Source organism: Falco naumanni, chromosome 4 (assembly GCF_017639655.2).
Source record: "Falco naumanni isolate bFalNau1 chromosome 4, bFalNau1.pat, whole genome shotgun sequence".
Classification (NCBI taxonomy): Eukaryota; Metazoa; Chordata; class Aves; order Falconiformes; family Falconidae; genus Falco; species Falco naumanni.
Genome location: NC_054057.1, coordinates 104,209,012 through 104,230,164, shown reverse-complemented (window position 1 = coordinate 104,230,164; position 21,153 = coordinate 104,209,012). Strand labels below are relative to the sequence as shown.

Sequence of the window (21,153 nt, the reverse complement as noted above, 5' to 3'; positions counted from 1 at the left end):
TATGTCATACTTTCCACTTAACTGGCTGCCATGCTCTCATTCACTGATTTCTAAGAAATTGGAAGAATAAGATGGCTTGTGAGTGCCTTTGAATATTCCTACATGTTTTTGTACATAATACTAGTTAGGAGAAAAAAAAAAATCTATTGAGTTTAATTCTAATTTGAATACATTATCAATTACCAAGTTGTTTTGGTAGATCAATATGCAGTAACTGGAAAGATTATATTAAACAAGAATCTGATAAAAGTAACGCATAAAATGTTGGCAATAATGTTGACAAAGTGTGTTGGAGTAATTTCCTGGGACCTGGATTCCGCTAGGCTAGATGCTATGCAAACAGAACAGAAAAGCTGTCCCAGCTGGAAAAAAGTTTGCAGACTATGGGAGAAGGCAGCAGATGACTACACACTGATATCAAAACATAGCAAACAGAGACATTGCTGGTTAGGATTAATAACAGAGAAAAGTCTCAGTGCCCTAATCACCAAAGTTAGTTAACCACAGCTTATATTATACTTGTGTGTGCAGAAATACAGAATCAGTAGAAGGCAGACGAGAAAGGAGCAAAATTTGGAGCAACGGAAACAATGTTTGGAGCAGCCTTTTAAGGAGCTATGGGTAGAGCAAGTTTCATTCGTAATGAGAAGGAAGAACAACACTGTAGTAACTGCAGAAATGAAAGCCTGTCTGTGCATAGCTGGATAGAAAAGGCTGTGTCACAACGGTGTTATTCAGAAGTCAGCTGTAAGATCCGGACGTAGTTTGAATACAAGAACCCAGAGAGAGTGTGAGGCCTGAGTAACAGGTATTGCAGCAGAGTTGGAGTGAGTCGGAAAAGGAGAAGATAGGTAGGAAAATTGGAATTTCTGGGTTTGTCGTATTGATATAATATTTTTTAAGACTTAGTTTTCTGTGCAAGTAATATACAATCCTCTTTCTGAATATTAGACTTTCTATTTTAAGGTATGTTTTATATTGCAGGATGTAATGTGAGAGAGGATTATTACAGGAGGCACCAGTATCATGCAATACAGTTAGGTTAGTGAAATCACTTGAGTTATAACTTCCAGTCTCACATACCGTAAACATTTCTGAACAGTGAAAAGACCATGCAATTGCAAGAGCATAATCACCCCTGGGACCCATTCCTGTAGAGGCAGCATGTGAAATAAAATTCACACAGGGATATAAAATGATTGGTTGGAAATAGTATTCTGCTGACCTGGAATTCACTCACACACTTGGATGAGGTGGATTTTATGCCGAGGAAGATGAATAATAACAATAAGCTATTTTCAGCAGTCATTATCTAGCCTAAACTTCCCCAGATGTCAGTGGCAGTTTCCCCTGAAAAAGGTAGGGTTGGATTTAGTAATGCTTAGTTTTCATGTGGCATTTTACAGCAGTTAGAAAAAGTTTTTTCATTTCTGAATCTGTCATTTAGAGACAGAGTTCAAGGTTTAAAGTGGCAGTACTGCTGTAAGTGGTAGTATTTCTCAAACCAAAGATTTTAAGTGCAGAGAGCATGCAATCTCACATATTGCACAACACATTAAAATACTACCCTTGGAGTCTGGGTATGCTTCAAATAGGCAAATATTTTTTTCCTGTGAAGTATACCACCCACGTTTGTTTCCTTACCTGACTTGGATGTCATTCTGCAGTTATCAACACAGACAATTATACATGAGATCTGATATTTAGCCAACAGCTAGTTCACTTGTCATGCTATAATAGGTAAAATATGTCCGCTGTTATTATTTTGGTTATCCCTCCTTTATGAAGAGATGCCAAGAACATATCACCTTCTATTACTTTCACTGAAGTTTATTGCTTTAGGAAACCCACTAATTTATGAAACAATCTTCTGTATGGCAGATACAGTTGACCATATACAATCGTTCACAGAAAGACAGTATAAATCTACTTCATATGTTTTCCCTATGACCTTGCCATAATATCATGCTCAGGTTTATATTTCCAGAAAATTGCAGAAGCCAACAGACTTGCTGTCCTACTTGCTGTCCCATCTTAGAAATGATTCTGACTTGTCAACCTTGCTTACATTGCTTTATGCCAGACAAATTCCTAAGGACCCACCTCAGCGAAACATTTAAGAATGTACTGAAGTAAAATAAAAAGGTTATTAGTAGTGAGAAATGTAAAGTAAATACCAAAGCAAAATAGTTCTGGAGTTTTGGGGTTGGGTTTTGGTTATTTTTCCCCCTTGTTTGGGGTTTAGTACCTCAGTGCATTAAGATACTTAAATAAAGATATATGGGATGGTATATTATGGTACTTCAGAATTGAAAAAAAGAAAGGATGTGAAAGTATAGTGAGATGTATCTTTGCACGGTAAAAGTTGCATACTGAAGCTGCAGAAAGCTTCTACATTAGCAGCAAGTTTATGCTAAGAAGGGATGTTTGAATGACCACATGAATGATTTGAAGATACATTTATTGCATTCAGTGGGTGCAATCAACTGTGTAATAGGCATATTGGTAAAAGAGTGGTATTATTATTTAAATAAGTACAGTGCTAAATTTGATTACATATACTGTTAGGCCTCATAAAGCATTTCATTGTTTTCAAATTATCTCCCGTATTTCCACTCGATACAAATACGTAAACTTAGCAAAGTTTCTGTAGTAGAAATATGCTGCCTTCTGTGGCTCCCAATGAATTTGAATTCACAGAGAGGTAAAATGCCTTTAAGACTGGAAGGTGTAAACATCTCTTACGACAGGCCACTGTTTGTTCACTATAACTGTACATTCAGTACCATTGACTTAAATTATTTTATGACATCTCTTGAACAAGTGAACTAAGATGAACCTAGCCACTCCTGGGAATATGTGAGTTTACTAAATTCTGGTATCTCTTTGCTTTGTCACATGCTATGGTGTATGTCTCATATCTAATTCACCCTAAAGCATATAGAGGCGCCCTAGATAGCAAAGTGTGCGTGACATTTAAAATATGTTCTATATGCTGAATTCATCACCATGACAGGTTGTCATTTTCACAAAATGTCAAGGATCAGAGCTTTGCATATGTCATAAGGAAATACTATGTGGACAAAGGTTAGGAATGCCAGCTTTAAGACCTGGGTAACTAAGTTTTTGCCTTTTTTTTTTTTTTTTTTTTTTGTTTAAGAAATTACTGGACACCATGCTAATTTAGTATTTCTTTCTCATTTACTTTAACAGTTAGGTATTCATGGATACGCTTTTGCAATTACAAACAACGGATATATTTTAACTCATCCAGAACTTAGGCCTTTGGTAAGAATACTATTTACTGATCTATTTTATTTAGCTGCATATGTTGCATTTATTTTTCTTTTAGTGTGACTAACATAATACTTATTAAAGAATTAAATACAACAGACCAGTTATTTATATATGGCTTTATAATATTATAATTCTTGATAAATTTACCTCTGAAAACAAAGGTTAGTGTGAAAAAAATCAAGGAAAATAAATGTACAATTTGATTCTGCAAAAGATGTAGGCCTCCATTACAGCAAAATGGCAAAGCCAAAAATTGCTATAATTATATTCGTTTTATGTTGAAATGGAATGCCGGAATGCTCTATTGCTATGTAATAACCCCTATTTGTCATGTTAAAGTGTTAAAGCTAATTTAATATATGTGTAGAAATTTCAATAAAGCGTATTCTTAAGCAAAATAGGGCACAAGGGACTTTTGTACTAAAAGAAATAGCAGCAAATGTTACCTTTAGTTTCCCTTATCATCTTGTTTGCATTAATCACAGCAAAAAAACCATAGAAGTGCCTGTTACACAAATGTTTATCAACTTAACACCCTAGAGAACTGCTACATTCTTGATTGCATCATTGTTTAGGTACAGGACTTCTAAGTGTTCCATCACTATCAGCTCTTAGCAAAGCATTGGTATTAATAATTCCACTGCTGTATACACATGGATGCCATATGTATTTCTCATTCAGACCCTTCAAGTAATGTCTGATTTCAGCCATATTTTAGTAGAAAAGAGAATTATTAATTGGATGAATAAGTTCATATGAAAATAAAATTATTGAAAAGTATGATTTATTAAGTCATTAGTATATCTGAGGTTTTAATTCAGCAAAAGGATTTGTCTTTCTAAGATTTGGACTAGGAATCACACACTTAATCAACGTTTGTATTTCCCTATTTATTTTTAACTGGAGTAGAGAGGTTCCAAGGGTGAATGGAAAAACATTTTCTCAGTAACTTCATTGTAAAATGGACAGACAATCTAATAGCAAAGCAGACATTATAGTATCTCAGAATGAATTCTAAAATAAATGATGTAATTGTCATTTTTCTTCTAAGAATGTCACCCATGATTCTGGATGGTAGAATTTTTCACAACTGTGGAAAGGAAAACAATACCTGTAGAGAATTTAGCAAATTAATGACCAATAAGCAGTACAATTATCAGAAATAGCTCTCGCACATTATACCATTGGCTTTTTTACCATTCCAGTGGTGAGTCACTAAAGCTATATATCCAGGTACAGAAAGCTCAGACCCCAGTCAGATAAATTAACATGCTCCAGTGACAGTTTCTTTCCACCTCTACACACCCCACAGATTATTTGACATAGTGATGAATTTGTATCTTCTTGTTTTATGGGAATTAAGACTTTTGCTACCCAAATACATAAATATTAGGAAGTGAAAAACTTCCAGCCTCAGTAGAAGCGGTTTATTCTTAAGGAAGATAGAAAACTCTAAATTGATACCAGAGCATTTCACGCCTCAGTCAAAATGTGTTCTGTCTCTACAAGATTTTACATACTTGAGAAGTATGTAAGTTTAGGATTTATGAGATCGATTCACCACACCTAGACCCATCTAGTTCAGAATCCCATTTTCAGCAGTGTCCAACATGATTGTTCCTGAGGAAGGTGCAGGAGCTAAGAGGATGTGGAAAATTTTGCAGCATTCAGTATAACTTAAGAATTCCACATAGGCTTCTGCTCATAAATATTTGGTTCTGACATTTTAATATTAAGACTTATTAGAGTGGATACTTCAGTTATCCATTATAACGTACTCGTTTCTGCCAGTCTGCTTGACTTCTCATAATAGTGATTTTTCATATCGTAACAATTTTATGCACAGCTTTTATTTTGAATTTGATTTTAAAATTTCTTTAGAAGTAGTTCTTACATTAAGAATATGGGAAGCAGAAGCTCCTGATCTATATTTTACTTTCCATTTCTTACTTTGTGTAATAATTTGTGATAGTTATCTTATTGAATCTTCTCATCACAATAAACAACCGATATTTTCGGTCTTGCTGCAATGTTTTTCTATTCTTTTCTGCATTTTGGTATTTTGTTGTCATGTCTATATTTTTCTGACCTCTTATTTATCCATGCTTCCATGTTCTTTCTGATTGAGATTGCCTGCTGAACTTTATTTGGTAACCATAGCATAGAAGAGGCAGCAATAGGGGCTATACAAAATCCCCTAAGAGCACCTGGATTGTATACATAGATTTTTAATGCACCTTAGGTCTCTTCTGCTGCATCTTCACTGCTTTTTTTCCCTCAGCTAGCTCATCAATGTCAAGTGACTATTTGTGTAATTTTGCTTTTATCTGGCATCCAGCTGCACCGTAGACGTAACCTACAAATTGCTTAAAAGAGCCAGAGTTACAAGCACGCTGACTAGATCTAAAATTTGACTGCCATAGCATTCTCTACCTTTTCCTACAATTTTCTATTTCAAAATGTGTATTAGACTAGTTATGTTATTTCACATCAGTGGTTAAAAAGTTGAAATAAATGTTCTTGTGCTTTAATGCAAACTTTTATATTAAACATTTTTTATTTTTTGGGGGGTGGGGGGTTTGGGGGCAGGGGGAAATGCCAGTGTGAGGATAAGTTGTCTTCACAATTTTTAGCAGTTGCAATGAAAAATGTGATAGGGAATTGTTTTTAATTGATGATTGGCCACTAGTTTCAGAATATTTTTTTCTTATATCTGTATGTATTAAAATCCACAGTGGATTTTTTTTTATATCCAATTATTAATTTGATATAAATGTATTGGTTTTTGTAGCATTCCTTAATTTTCATAATACTAAAATCATGACTTGGTCTTGTTTCCTAAAAATACTTTTGAAGTCTTCAGGTGTCACAGGTACATATGACAGCCTATATTTACAAGCCATAGGAATATATACTTGAAACTTCCCTATCTACATCGTAAGAGTTTGAAAAAATATGCATTTGCTGTACTGTCCCTTTTTCTTCTGGCAAATTACTTCGTTCGAAAATATTAGTACTTTTTTGTTACTGAATAGGTATTTTAATAAAGACAAGGTAATGAAAACCAGGAACGGTAGATAGCTTTAAGTCAGTCTGACAAAGGGTGTTATCCTCCTTCCTCATTTCTGTTGGATGGTGTGTTTTAATGAGGTAAAAGGTGGGTTTCTGCCCCGCGCCCCAGTGTACATTTTCAAGGCTCTTATTACCTTACACAACAGTTTCTTTTTAAAATCAAAATGTTGGGCAGTAGCCCATAAGCTGTCAGCTACAGGGAACTCATTGTGAAATATTCATGGCCTGTTCATTTCATTTTTTTGCTGGGTCATTTTGCTGGGTTCTGTCAGTAGTGCGTAATGGGAGTCTTCTGCTGATTTCAGTGGAGTTTTTGAGAGTGAAAGTGACTGCTAGCTTGGCCCTTAGATTAATATTCCGGGCCAAATCCTGGTACCATTGTAACCAGCGGCAAAACATTCCTGTAATTTGTCACAATAAGTGTGTGAAAATAGCCATGTAGGAGTGGAATGAGATGGCGCACCAAAGGTGTTATCTAAAATTATTTGGGTGAGTTAGAGTTTACATTCAAGTTACATCGATTACTTGATCCACGCTGGTTTATATTGCTATCATATATTCCTACAGTGATGTAAAGCTAGAAAATTGCTAGACTCCTGCGTTACTAACCCCAGCGGCTGTATCTGTTGGCTCTGGAGATGCCGTGCTACTTTCTGAGGAATCGTCTTGGGGGACACGGCAGACAGGCAGGATCGCCGGCAGCCGCCGAGCAAGAGTGCTTCCTGCTGCACCACATTTTTATCTGATGCTGACCCATATATTTAATCATTAAGCTAACTACATTTTTGTGCTGATTACCCTACTGGGTTTATGTTTAAAAATGTTTTTCTTGGAGGTTTCCTCCCTTGTTTCTTCTGCTGGTGGTTGGTTGGTTGTTTTTTTTTTTTTTTTGAATGAACTTGGCTTTCAGTTGGGCTGATGGGTTGCACACACGTGGGCAGCTGGTGGCAGGACTTGAAGGGGGAAGGGGAAGGTACTTTCTGGATGCATGGGAGGTACTGGTCGATGTTTATGGGAGGTACTGGTCGAGATTTATGGGAGGTACTGGTCAAGGTTTATGGCAGTTGCTGGAGCGGGCTCCAGGCTTCCAGCTCTGTGCTGCCTGCAAGTTTTCAGGGGTGACTGTTGCCATAGTGGGATGGGAAAGAACTTTTTGTTACTTTCCACTCTAAAAGACATTGCTACAGCAGTGAGTCTTGACAAAGGACTTAGTAAGTCATGATGAGCAGGGAATAAGGAATCCCTTGGAAATTCCTGTCGGAGATTAAAAAGCGATAGTGTGTGGGGCCTTGCCAGTGAAATGATTGAGTGCAAATGACCTGTGCCTTGCAGCACACGGACCCAGATTTTATTCCCCTTCCTTTGGCCGCCTCTTTCTTCCCTCGTCCGGCTTTCTCTCCGCGGTGACCGCCTGTCCTGGCCGTGACCGACCCCGGCAAGCGGCGGGGCCCGGCCCGGGCAGTGTTCCCGGCGGGCGGGCGGCGGCTGCGCTGCGGGCCAGCGGCCATGAGGTGGCGCCACAGCACCGCCGAGGGCGCGCCGGGCCGGGGGCGCTGCAGCCCCGCCGCGGGGGGGACGCTGACCGGGCGGCCGGCGGCGGGGTTACCGTCCAGGCGCGCACCGCAACTGCAAGATACATGGAGGTAAAAAAAGAAAGCCTTTGTCATATTTTTGCTGTATTTCGAAGACTTTCCTCCCACCCCACCCCACCCCCTTTAAATTACATCACAGACTAGTATCTTTTAAATGTTTTTACATGTGACATCCCTTATAAGGGTGCATTGCCAGTCAAAAATATTCCAGTGGTAACTCAAGAAATGATAGGTGGTAGCAATGATACTTCGGTTGTTTGGGTTTTTATAATAATGTCATGTCAGAATGCTCCCATATGCTGCATTTTGATTGAAAGTCTGTATTTTTACACAGTAGTATTTTATTTCCCACGAGAGAATATTTCAATATGTGTAACGTAATCTTGAATTTGATATTTCGTTTAAAACCACGGCTTACTGTTTAGGGAAAAAAAGAAAAAGAGAGAGAGAATTGATTGAGAGTTCAAAAGTGAGTTTCAAGATTTTCAAGGCAGTAATGTGGTTTGTGAAGCTACTCACAGGTGCTTGGATGTGTGCCTGGGGACAACGTTGTCCTGAGCCCCGGCCATGTCACAGTCCATTGCTGCTTTCCAGTGTCCTGTTGGCACCTGCAGTGAGCTGGTCCATTGCACTTCAAAATGCAGAATGTGTCATGGTGATGTTACAGTTTGCCAAAGAAATGAGTTTACTGAATGTAAAGGAAAAAGGAATAAACAAGCGATATATACTTTTTACATCCAAGTAAAAATCCCACTATATTAATCGTGGCTGATTGCTCATTACTGTAACTGTCACTGTGTAGTCTGTTAAATGTTGGTGCCAGAGAAAAACTGCTTTCTTAGGGAAGTGTAGTGGGATTACAGAGAAATTAAGGAATGCCACTGAAAGATTAGTGTCTGCCATAGTCACAGATCGACACCTTTGTGAATCTTATCTAGCGTTAGGGGGTTATACTGTTGCCTCTCAGCCCAAATATTCGTGTGGTTTTCAATGAATAATAAATAGCAATGCTGCTCGTAGATTTTGTGAAGTCTGTGGCTTTTTTGATTTGTAGTTGGCAATAGAATTTGTATTTTTGTTCAGGGAGCAATGAGAGACTTTGTTTTCAATGATTATTAGGTTCATTTAGGGTAGAATACTTGAAGTTCCTGATCAAGGAGCTCAAGTTCCTTAATCAAAGGAAGTACGCATTTAAAGACAAATGCATATGCTATGGAATAAAATTGCAACTTTTATTCAGTTTCTACCTTTTTTTTCAATAAGTGTAAGATTAAGAATGTTATGAGTTGCAAATCAATCTAATGACATCCATGATGACTAAGAATTTTGTAATATTTCTGAATTTGAATCAAAATCGTCTCTCTCTCTGAGAAGACCAAGGTATATATTTGTACCTTCTGTATAAGCTCTGGAAGGCTAGTAACGGTGATTTTTTGAATGGCTGTATGTGAATGCTCTTTTTATCACTGTAAAGCAATTAAATTGCTATGTTGCTTTCTATAAAATGATGTGCATGCTTATCTAATTTGATCAGTCTTAACGGAGAATGTTACACACAGAAATCAAAGCCTGTGTATACATCACAATACCCTCACCAAAATATATTGGTGGTTTAGCTGCCTGAGCAAGTTACCATTTTAAACTTAGAATGTTGACTGTCACGATATATCGTATTAAGCTAAAGGACCTGGAGTATATTTAAAGATTGCTAGATCACTGTTAAGTCTTTTGTAGCTGTAAATTCTGGGAAAATTTGTTTCTCCTAATATAGAAAAACGGAGAAATCCAAGTCTCAGGGGAAACATTAATGCCCCACTTAAGCAGCGTTAGCCTTTCATAAGCAACAAATCTCATTTCTCTCTGGGGAGTCCCGCTTGGAACGTAAGATAACCTACACTTACCCTTGGTTTATTCAGTGACTCCATAAAACTCTACAGCTGTAGCTGACAGCAGAATATTTAAATGATTTGAACAGTGTAAATGCCTCACGTTCATTTAAATAACTGAAGAATTCAATCACTTCAATGCCAATGATTATTCCTATTGGAGTTTACATTTCAAAAAGGACAGCCCATCTGAATCCCTGTGAGAGCATTAAATTGCTATCTAATTAGAAATGCAAAATTACATATATTTAAAAGATAATTAAAGGTTTGAAGGCTGTTGAATAACTGGTTGTACATATAAATGAATCACTGAAAATTTGTTAGCAATATGTGAAGCTTTCTTTTATTCTTTGCTTTTCAGCTTTGAAGTTAGGTATAACTGAGCTCATGGGTTTAAGTCTGGTAGTATTAAGATAAAGGCAGATGTTTTTAATTATTTCTACTCAAACCCCAAATAATTATAAGCAGCTGCCAGTTTTACATAATCCCAAATGATAAGGTCCTGAGAATGCAAATAAAATCCTAAACAGAGGGGCTCGTTTTTTTCAGTGGAGTAAATCACATACACGTCACATTGCTAATCAACTGCAATCCACCTGAAAATGTGAGCTCAGCTGATGTACTCCGTCTAGTCTGTAGGTGTGTGACTTAAAGCTGTTTTTTGTATTTGCTTTTACCTCACCCTGCATATTTCCATTTTTTGTTTCATCCACTTAAACATCACTGCACCATTTGTAATGCAAACACGTTATGAGTGGAAGTAGACAGAGTAATTTAAATACACGTGGCATGAGAATTATTTTCTTCTATTACTTTGCTAGAGGGCTCTTCTGCATACATGGTACATCTAACTTCCTACTTTTTCTCTGCTTGGAAACTTAGAATTGCATTATTCTCTTTTCCCTAGCAAATGACATGGCTCCTGTTGTTGGGTTTTCTCTGCCATATTCCTGCAAATTTTATAGTGTGGCAGTTTCTCACTGCCATCTGGCATGAAAAAATTAGTCAAAAAAAATCCGTTTACTGCCAACCATAACCTGGGAACTTCTGGATTGACATCTTAAATAATAGGCTTGTCATGAAAGTCTCTCTTTGTAAAGGGACGTTGTTCTTCCTATTTTCCTAAGAGAATAAATTTGTTAGCTTTTTATTTTTTTAATTTTTTTTAAATACTAAAATAGAAATCAACTTTGGTTTGGGCTGGACACCTGTTCTACAAACGCAAGATTAAGTACAGGTCAAGAAAAGATCATTTGAGGCCGCAAACTAGATGCATATTGTGAAAAAGAAGTATCACAAAAGACAAATTAGGATCATGTGAGCAGGAGAAAAAAGTCCACATGAAATAAAGAGCTTAAAAGCCAAGCAATAGGGATTTACACTGGGGTAGGATACTGCTTCACATGTATCCCCCGGCAGAATGTTCTGCGGCTGTGTAATGTGTGGTGAACAAAAGCTCAGTCACTGTGGGTGAAGTTATATAAACAGGTGAAGCAGCAAAAGGAATTTTTCACTACTGTTTTGGTTTTCCTGTTGTTTTCTTTTTTTAAATGTCAGAGTACGAATCAGTCTACTGAAGCGATCTCTTGCCCGATCTTCTCACGGCCTTCCACTATATTTTCCATTATCTTGTCTTTGTCCCATAGTATTTAAACTCTAAGCATTTTATGATAGAGCTATTGTTTTATTAATGGACTACTGTTGAAGGACTTAATCCATATTTTACAAACTCTGCAATTTGGAATTATTACAACCCTTGCTGAAAAGCGGGAAGGAAGTGCCCCCTCCCCCTCCTTTCTGTGCACGTTTACATAGAGAGTGGCACGGCTCTTTTTGGGAGAAGTGCCTGGCTCAGGGACATGCTCCCCTTTGCAGCCATGGAAGGAAGCAGCAGTATGCTCCTGCAAAGAGCAGAGGACACTCTTGAAGGACTGCTGGCAGAAACAGATGATTCCGCTCCTAAAGTTGGTGTAAAGGAGCTTTAGCCTTTCACAGTCACCTCCGTAAGGGACAGTGTGACTCAGCAGCAGTTTATGCCAGGATGGATAGCTGGTAAAGGTCTCACCATCAGCCATGACGTTGACCAGTACAGTCTGGTTCAATGCAGTTTCCATTTGAACAGTTGCAGTCTTTGCATTATGTCAATCACAGCTACACTAGACAAGAAATAAGTGGTAACATTAGTGTCCAGAATCTTAGTGAAGGGAGGTAGCTGAATAACTGGCTAGACTGGGGAATTGCAATAATGACAGTGTATTCAGTCTGTGTCTCTTTATTTAAAACTATATGGAAAGCGTGTAATTTTAGTTAATGATGTTTGTCCTCCGATATTTATTCACTCATCCTTTCCTATCAAACTTCGTAGACAAGATAACCTTTACAGGATAGCTTAATGTAAGTTACAGTTACAATGCAATTGTATTGTGTATTTAATTATGTAGAATTCAAGCTTAGCAAACCTTATTTGCATATGTTCAAATTTGTCTCCTCTAAATAAAAAAAAAATATTGGGATAATTATCATATTCTGTTTAGATTAATACATTATCCCAATTTTGAAGTACTAATCCAAAAAGATGAAACTTAATCAATTGATGCTATATTTTAAGATTGGAGGAGTTTTTTTAGTTTCCAGTTCTTTACTTCTGTACATAGGACAGTAGTCTGGCAAGGAAGAGCTTTCCCTTGACATAATTGTTACCTCAAGCTTTTGGCTGAGGTAAATTTTCTTGCTATAATGTTTTCTCACAGTTGATTCTACAAGTGTGGCTAAACAATTTCACTAAAATCTATTGATACTTCCAAGGCTGCTATCACAGCAACTTACTCTCTCCTACCTCCCCATTATCCAGATGGAGCACGTCTGAGAAATTCCAATCACCTTAGACCCAAGGCTTGCAGCTGTTAAGATGTAGCTTGCTCCCTCAGTGATCGGGTTGCTACATTCTGACTTTATAAACACGTGGCTGGTCATATTCAATGCAGATGGTTTGGGACTGCTCGTGTAAAAAAAAAAAAAAAAATCAAAGCAAAGAGTTTAATAATGGCACATGTAAATGATTGTATACAGGGTGGTGAAAAAATGTGATTCAGTCTTTAAACAGTATACATCACGCGTTGTTTGAATCATCCGGTGCTATAAGAGTTTGGCCAAGCCTCAAATAAAAGACACTGAGTAAGATAAAACTCATTCTGATTACCAAACAAAATCATTTCCTGTGTTCTTTCCACAAACAAAAATTTGTTGATCTATCACGTAGTTTTGAGCAGACTAAAAGATGCTTGTATTGCAGTCCAGATATTTTAAAATTTTCAGTATCTTTTTTTTTTTTTTTTTTTTCTTTCCCCTCCAGGGTTTAACTACTAGATGATTTCACCACACATTTTATACTGGTCAAAGTAGATTAACAGCACAGAGTTTAAATGTAACTCTTTTCCTCATGCACTTAAATCAGAGTAATTTGGTAGAGCTCTTAGTTTCTGTCTTTCCCAGTGGGTCCCTTAATAATTTGTTTCAGTGCTTTATAGTAATGTCGCAGATGGGTTTGGCTTCAGCCATCAATCAGTATTTTATACTTCACCCAGGAGTCTCAGAGATAAAAAGTTAGGTTAGGTTTGCTACCAGAGAAAAAGATATAGATGAATGTCACTTTTTAAAGTTAATACATTGCTTCTATGTCCGTGAATAACTTCTTCTAAGACATTAGTTAAGTGGTCAAACTAGAAAGAGGCCAGTTAAACAGCAGTGTTATGAAGTAACATAACTTGGTCTATTTACATTTATGTTTTAGGCCCTAGTTACAGATGCATGAAGATAGGTAAATTTATTGCTAGGAATAAGGTAATATCTTCATTAAGATTAAATTTGTAAGCAAAGTTACCCAGATACACAAATAATTGCTATTTTTTGGTATCCTGTCCTTGCTTGAAGTTGGCTTCTGTTTTCTCTGCCATCCTTTTCTGAATAACATAAATCTATTCTTCACTTACTGAATTACTGTGCAGGCAATTAAACAGTAGCCCCTGAAATATAAGAGCTGGGTGAGGGTCTTGGCATCTCAATACTTTATTAGTTCCTGTCCTAAATGTGTTGAAAAACTGCACTTTCAGTTCCTTCAAGTGCTTATAGACCCTTTCCCTTGCTCGAGTGTTGGGGTTTTGTCTTTGTTTCTGCTTATTTGATTTTTTAAGACACGAATCTTCCAATTCTGGCTTTGCTGCAGAACTTTGAATGTTTTATCCAGCTTCTCGTTTGATTACTTTTGGGTTTTGTTTTTGCTCTTTGAGTGCGAAGTGTGGAAGCTATATGATAAAAATAAATGCAAACCCCATAATCAATATGATGCAAATGGTTCGCCTTATGTTTGAAGCCTCCTTCTGCTGTCAGACACACAAGATCAACTCCTGTTGTCATAAGTAAGGATTTGCACATGTGTCTGAGAATGCAGTATAGCCCAGAAGCTCTTCAACATCTGTGAGTAAGGATGTAATTAAACATTGGAACCAGTACAAGAGCTGTTTGCTCTACTCAAATGATCACAGCTAACTTTTATGTAACACTTTTCAGCTCTTGGTATTTCAGAGCTTGACTAGCCATTTCTATTCTAGAATGACTAAATCAGAACAAAGATTCGCTTGGTTAATTGGTGCAGCCACAGAGAGTAGACATAATTACTCCTTGTAAAGATTAAAGATAATATTGATATAGCTGCAGCCATAATGAAAGGCTTGCAAAACATCGCTACGAAAATCAAGCCCTGCTAATGAACTGGACTTTATCCTCTCATATTTTATTCTTGTGAGATTTAAGTACATTGGCTGCAAATTTTGTTCCTCAGTATTTGGGTATAGTCATCTCTTTCGCTATCAGAGCTGTCACATAGCAAGAATTAATTGTAGAGCTGAGCTGCAGTCTAGTGTATAAGCATGTGCTGAAAGCAGAAATTCTTTACATCTCTCTATCCATCTGTTGAATAGCATTAGCCAGAAGTAGATAACCTTGTTGTTTCAAGAATGGCGGCTTCTAGCAGAGGGGCAAGAAAAGTACTCTTCAATAGAATCTGCCCAAATTCTCAGATGTTAGTCTAAGGCTTACGCCAACAGAGTTGCTAGGATTTTTTTGTTATTCAAAAGAAGGAATGAGAATTAACTCAGGATTTCTCCCACTTAGTTTCCCGAAAGAATCATCTGTAGAAATAATTGGAGTATTCAAGGTGTTATGAGCCAAAATGAAGGAGGCTCAGTGAAGCCTGCGCTAGAAAAAACTTTTCAGTGTTACCACTATCTCGAAATCTCATTGTGACTATGATTTAGTAGTCAATATTTTTAAAAGTTTGTTGTTCTTCAGGAGGATTTTGTCATGCCTAGTTTTAAATACTCTGGTCTACAAAAGCAACTGTGGACTTCAGATAAAAATCTTTTAATTCGGAGAGGAAAAAGTCAGGATGGGAATAACCTTAATGCTCAGAGAGCAAGTTTTTTCTTTGGCTGCTCTAGTCTCTCTGTAATCTGCAGAATATGATTGAAAGTTCCTGCACCACTGGCCCCAGTGATGAATTGGCTGTCTCAAACGCTGACAGATTTGGTTTATGGTATAGCTGGTCCTGCCCTGCGGGAGGAGAATCAGCTATATATACTGCCTTACAAAGTACATTTTCTGTCCTTCTATGATACTGTTGTTGGGAAGTCACAATAACAATCTGGCGATTTTTCACAGTATCCCAGTGTCTTCTGTCATACTTCCTAGAAAGACTTGTGGTTTTCCCTCCCACTTATATGCATTGTAACAGATAAAAGACCAGATTTCACATTACGCTGATCCTCTCCCAATTTTTTTTCCAGATATATTATTGTATTTTTTCTTAACCAGTTAGGTTCTTTATTCACAGGTTTTTTCCTAAATATATTTTTCTTCCATCGAGCAAGGATTTTGTTTATACTAGTTAGGCTCTCTGATTTTGAATGTTCAGCAGAGGGCAGAATTTCCTATGTAATAAACACCTCGGTGTCAAATCAATTTGTCACTAGAATGTTTATTTTAAATGTGTGATTTACAGTGTAAGAGTGACTAGTGACAAAACCTATAAATTATCATTATTAGTACATTACTTTTTTCCCCATGAAGTCATAGATAAAATGGAGTGTCAGCAAATGTTAACACCATACTTCTCAAGACTTGCACCTTATCTTGTTTAAAAGAGTAATGGGTAAACATTTTGTTGATAAGATTATAGTAAATATAACTTCCTGTACAGCTGAAAGAGCTAGTATGAGACGTTTAACATAAACTACAAGATCAATGTCTCACATATTTTCCATATGGGGAGAAGAAGGTACAACTGCTGTTTGACTTCCCAGTGTGTCCATCAAGAAAAGCGATGTATCGTGGCAAGAGGTTATGTACATAACCATGTAGGTTTTTAGTTCACAGACATTTATGCAGTAATATGGTGCACTTTGTGTGAATTAAGCTATCTACTGTTATACCTATCACATACAATCAGCACACATCCAGCAATTTTTTAAATATTCTAATACAAAATCTTTGTTCAAATAAAATGGGATTTGCTAAATATTTCACCTGTTTTTATGCCAGTATGAAGAGGGGAAGAAACGAAGGAAGCCCAACTACAGTAGTGTGGATCTTTCTGAGGTCGAGTGGGAAGACAGAGATGATGTGGTAAGTGATGTGTTTCAAAACCCTGTCAGAAGATTGTTGCATCCCACTACTGTATCTGGAAACTGTGTGAATAGTCATGAGAGAGGCCACCTGACCACTCTCAGGAAGGGAAGGACAATAGCCCCTTTTACTTAATTCAGATTTCTGTAACTGTTACGTATTGATTCTTTCTTACCTATGCACATACCACAAAGACAGAGTTTTTGTATCTTCACTAAAATCACCCTTGCATTCTCCATGCATCCCATTGTGTATTTTTGCTGGATAGCCAATAAAGTGCTAGAGAAGGGAGTAGAATATCTCTTTAGAGCTGGCCCAGACAACCCCTGAAACTCAGAAATTAAGGAATGAGTTTAACTTCTCTCCAGGAGATCTCTCTTTCCTTAATGGCGCAGTAATGAGAGTTGTTTTCTTTAATGTACAAAATCAAAAAAACATCAGACGAATAAACAAAATTGGATTCTTTGACCTCTGTTCAGAGTAGGGATTCACTCCAGACTCCTAATTTCAGACATATGGGTAGCTGCAGAAGCATGCCTTCTATGTCTATCAGCTGTTATGCACAGTTAAACTCATTTTTCAGTGCTCCATCTACTCTGTCGTTCACTCTTTATCTTATTATTTCTTACCTTGCAGGCTTAGCCTTTTCTGCAGTACTGTATCAAAAGCTTTCCTTATGTCCATGGCTTAACCTTTGCCTGGTCTTTCTGTTACTTCCTCAATAAATCTGATTTGTTAGGCATGATTCGTTTTGTGTGAATCTCTGCTGACTGTCCTTAATTAAATCGTAACTTTCCAGGTGTTCCCCTTTCTGTCCTGTAATTTAGTTTTTCCCATAAGTTCCCTACTGACAAAGTCACGACTGCATGTCTGTATTTTTCATAGATGTCTCCTCATTCCCTTCTCAAATGTCAGTACTATGTTAGCTTCTATCAAGTCCCTCATACCTCTACTTTTCCAGAGAAGTTTTGAATATATGCACTAAAGGTTTCCATGTTTACTTTGTCATGTCCTTCTGAAATCTGAGATGGATCACGTACGGCTGCCCCTGGAGTCTTGTCAGTCTTCAGATGTACTAATTTCTTGATCCCTGTTCTGACATAAGTCTGTATTTTCTTTCTCCCTTGCAAAATATATATCTTGCATTCCTCCCTCTCTCCACCCCCTTTGTTAATAGAGAAACAGTTCATTTATGTTTTAAGCAATGTCTGTTCATCAAGTGATAGATTATCCTCAACCCCTCTTAGGAGGCTATCTTACTTCCTTATTTAGTTTTGTGTTGGAGTGCACTCTCAAACTTTTTTCTAAAGTTTTACATATAGCTTTGTGCAGTTTTCTATGCAGGCACTATTTAAGGCTTGCTCATTAGATTTTCATACGCTGTAGCCGCCTTCTGCGATCTTGGTAATCACATTGACTTCATGTTTTACACCTTGGCTTTTCTCTTATCTTTGATCACTTATTACTCAACCAGTTCCTCTGCAAATGACCTTTCAAAATTTCCTCTCTCCTTTCAAATGTTATTGCTGTAGTTAGGTGCAGCCTTGAGCCTTCATAATTTTTTTCTTATTTTTTTATCTTTGGGAGGGTTTTTATTTGTTTTATTTCTTGCAGTAATTTATCTGCTTAATATTTACACGTTTAATCATTTTTAATCTTATCTTAGTAGAAATTCAGTGTTTCAGTTAATGTAAGATTGAACAATTTCTTTGACATTGAAAATCAAGTTTTATTTATAATTGAGATTCTATCTGAATACACAGGAAAGCAAAAAGTCCAGACTCAGCTCATTCTAAGCATTTCCTTTGCTTGAAACCCTTAAGATCAGCCACTTTTTCTAAAAATTTCTAGCAAAAATTGCGTTGTGTCTATCCAAAGGGTGCAAAAAAAATTTACTTTACATTTTGAATGAAAGGTACATACATATATTTTATCTCTTTCCCTTTCACCTAAAAAATAGTTTGTTAAAAATTATTTTGTAATGGTAACATAGAAACAAGCAACCTTTCCATTTTCTTCATCTTTTGAAGGAGAAAAGAAGTTAATCTACATTAAAAATAGGACTAAATTGAGCATTACATTTGTAGAAAAGATCCGGGTCTCTTGCCCTAGATGTAAGAGTAGAGAAATAGATAAAGTGTAAGTTAAATTAATTTTGATATTTAATGCATAATAGAAAAAAACTGGATGTTCTGTTGTAGTTTTGGACCAGCAGTAAACAAAATGTTTAGTACTCCTGTAATACAGGTATCTTGTAGTAAATTCCTTAAATGATCCCTGTCTATCAATGCTAATAATTCACAAATGCACATGTGAAAAAACAAACATGCTTTGATAAATAATCCCCCAATAAACAGGTTTTGTAAAACAGCCTACACATCTGCTGTTTGATGACTAGTGACCAAGCGTTACCTGAAAAAACAGGTTAAATATTGTAGAAAAATGTATTAACATTCCAAATGTTGTCCTAATACTTTGGCAAGGCCACACACAAGTGGAGACCTACATGCAAATATGTAAATAGGAAAAAATGCAATGTCAAACAAATAATATTTTTACAGCTATTTTTACAAATAAGCCTGGTATATCATTACAAGCTTTTCTGTGTTTGTGTCAAATAATATGTAAGTCAGTTATGCTGTGTTACTAAGGCCTTCAGAGGGGCTGCTGGTTAGAATACTAATAGCAGAAAAAAAAGAGGAGATGTGAAATACAGTAATGCAGCTACAGGCAGAGTCATTATTAGCATTAAAGCTAGAATGACAATGGAATTTGAAGGAAGTTCTGTAGATTATTGTCATGAAATCCATCTCTTTATGCAATTTTTCTGATGTGAGGATCCAAATGAGTGTCCAAAACCTGTGTGTTATCTTTGTTGATCTTTTGTAATAAGTAATTCCTTAATATTGTTACTTTTGAGTGAAAATGGTAAATATTGTGTAGGAGACTTAAAACTGTGTTAGGTAACTTATTGCTAAGAGTTACATCTAGCTCTGCTTCACCCAAGACCTTGCATTTTATGTTCTTGATTTTCTCCAAGCTTGGGTAGTAAAGCGTTGGTTGCTCAACTGTAGAGGGAAAGAATAAATGTATTCATATAGCTGCTTTTAATAACATAGACTACTACTGGTATTCTTTTCTCCCATGAAACACTTATGTGGAAGCTGATTAAGACTTTTTCTTACTTTTTACCACATCAATTTAATGGTTTCATAGTTTTCTAAAAATATAGAATGATCTCATACTATAGCAGTGAAACTCGGCTGTTAGCAATTGGTTGGAAGACATTTGGTGGAAGGAGTAATAATGCATACTACTCTGAAGAGGTTTCTCTGGTCATTCAGCAAGGAAAAGGTGACAGAACTAAGGTTAGAATTTTTTCACCATGAAATAAATTGGTGTAAATATATATTCATCAGTTCATTTTCCAGGTTAACAGTACCTGCTATCTTGCTGCATTTTATTAGCAATAGAAATCTTGGCATCAGCTTATAAACTAACAGTGTCTTCCAGCAAAGTTTGGGGAATATGCAGCACCAAAGACAAGAAGCTTCAATTTGGACAGAAACCTTTTTCTCATTAGCTCCTTAAAATTCTTATATTTATAATTTCTAGCTGAATGAAATATTTTTTTCCATATAAAAAAGACCATGAATGAATGTTCTGGGGCTTGAAGCCAACTGAGGCAGTGCTTATTTTATGCATTTTAGGGGGGAGATGAAACTGCAGAAGAGCCGAGAAACCAGATTACAAAGCCAAGAAATGTAATCATGGCAAGCAAAAAAAAAAAAAAAAAAAAAAAAAAGACAGACGAAAAGTAAAACTCTCAATCCCATATGCAGACTTGATCTTAAACACTACCAAGGGTTTGGAGGCCCTTTTAGTAAATCTATGACTTGCCTGAGGCTTGTGGGAGGAATGGGTCTTAGACAGTTGCAGGCACCAATAGGAGAAAAATGAAAACCATGTTAAAGATAAATGGAACTGTTCTGTGAATGTTAGAAAGTAGATGGTTAATTAAGACCAGCTCTCCAAGTCCAAAACCACAAAACTTAAAATGGGAAACTATTTCCAGAATTGCCTATTATGTATTGTTACAAAAAAAATCTACAGTAAAATATATGCTTTATTTTATACATGCCTCCAGCTAAAAATTATTCTTTTACACTCACTGACAGAAGAGTTAGACTGTTAATTCAAATCTAGATGCCCTAGAATTAAATTTAAAGAGCTGCAAAGTTTGCAGTTTTTGATAGGTCAGCCATGCTCAACTTGTTCATGAGAATAAAACCAGACATTTTACTGGCAAGTTTGATCATTCTCACTTCACTCCACACTCAGAAAGCCCGCAGAGTGCATTGATATGACTTTCTTCACAATTTTTCATTAAAATCTGACTGAATTTCCCAATCTGGCATGAGGTACTAGAGAACAGGAGATATATATTCAGCAAGAAAACTATGTCCAAAATTGTGTTCAGATAGATAAGCAATAGAAAAGAGATAAAAATGCTTATTTTGTCAATATTATTCTGCATTTTAAATAACCTCGAAGAGGGAGTGTGAATTGATTAGTGATGACAGAGTGTGAATTGATTAGCGATAGTGGGATTTTCCTATTGTAATGAA

At 36.6% G+C, this 21,153-nt stretch overlaps 1 protein-coding gene across 5 annotated transcripts in view; it reads left to right on the top strand.

Annotated features, from left to right (window-relative positions):
- The window catches only part of CACNA2D3 (calcium voltage-gated channel auxiliary subunit alpha2delta 3), a 468,514-nt gene that overhangs the window by 347,950 nt on the left and 99,411 nt on the right, over nt 1-21,153 (top strand). For all 5 annotated transcript variants that reach the window (XR_005827594.1, XR_005827596.1, XR_005827595.1 and 2 more), the window contains 2 exons: nt 3,214-3,288; nt 16,442-16,525. Coding sequence is in view for 2 of the 5 variants with exons in the window: in XM_040592380.1 (XP_040448314.1) it covers nt 3,214-3,288; nt 16,442-16,525 (159 nt within the window). In the remaining 3 variants the exon portion in view is untranslated. The remainder of the gene's footprint in view (nt 1-3,213; nt 3,289-16,441; nt 16,526-21,153) is intronic.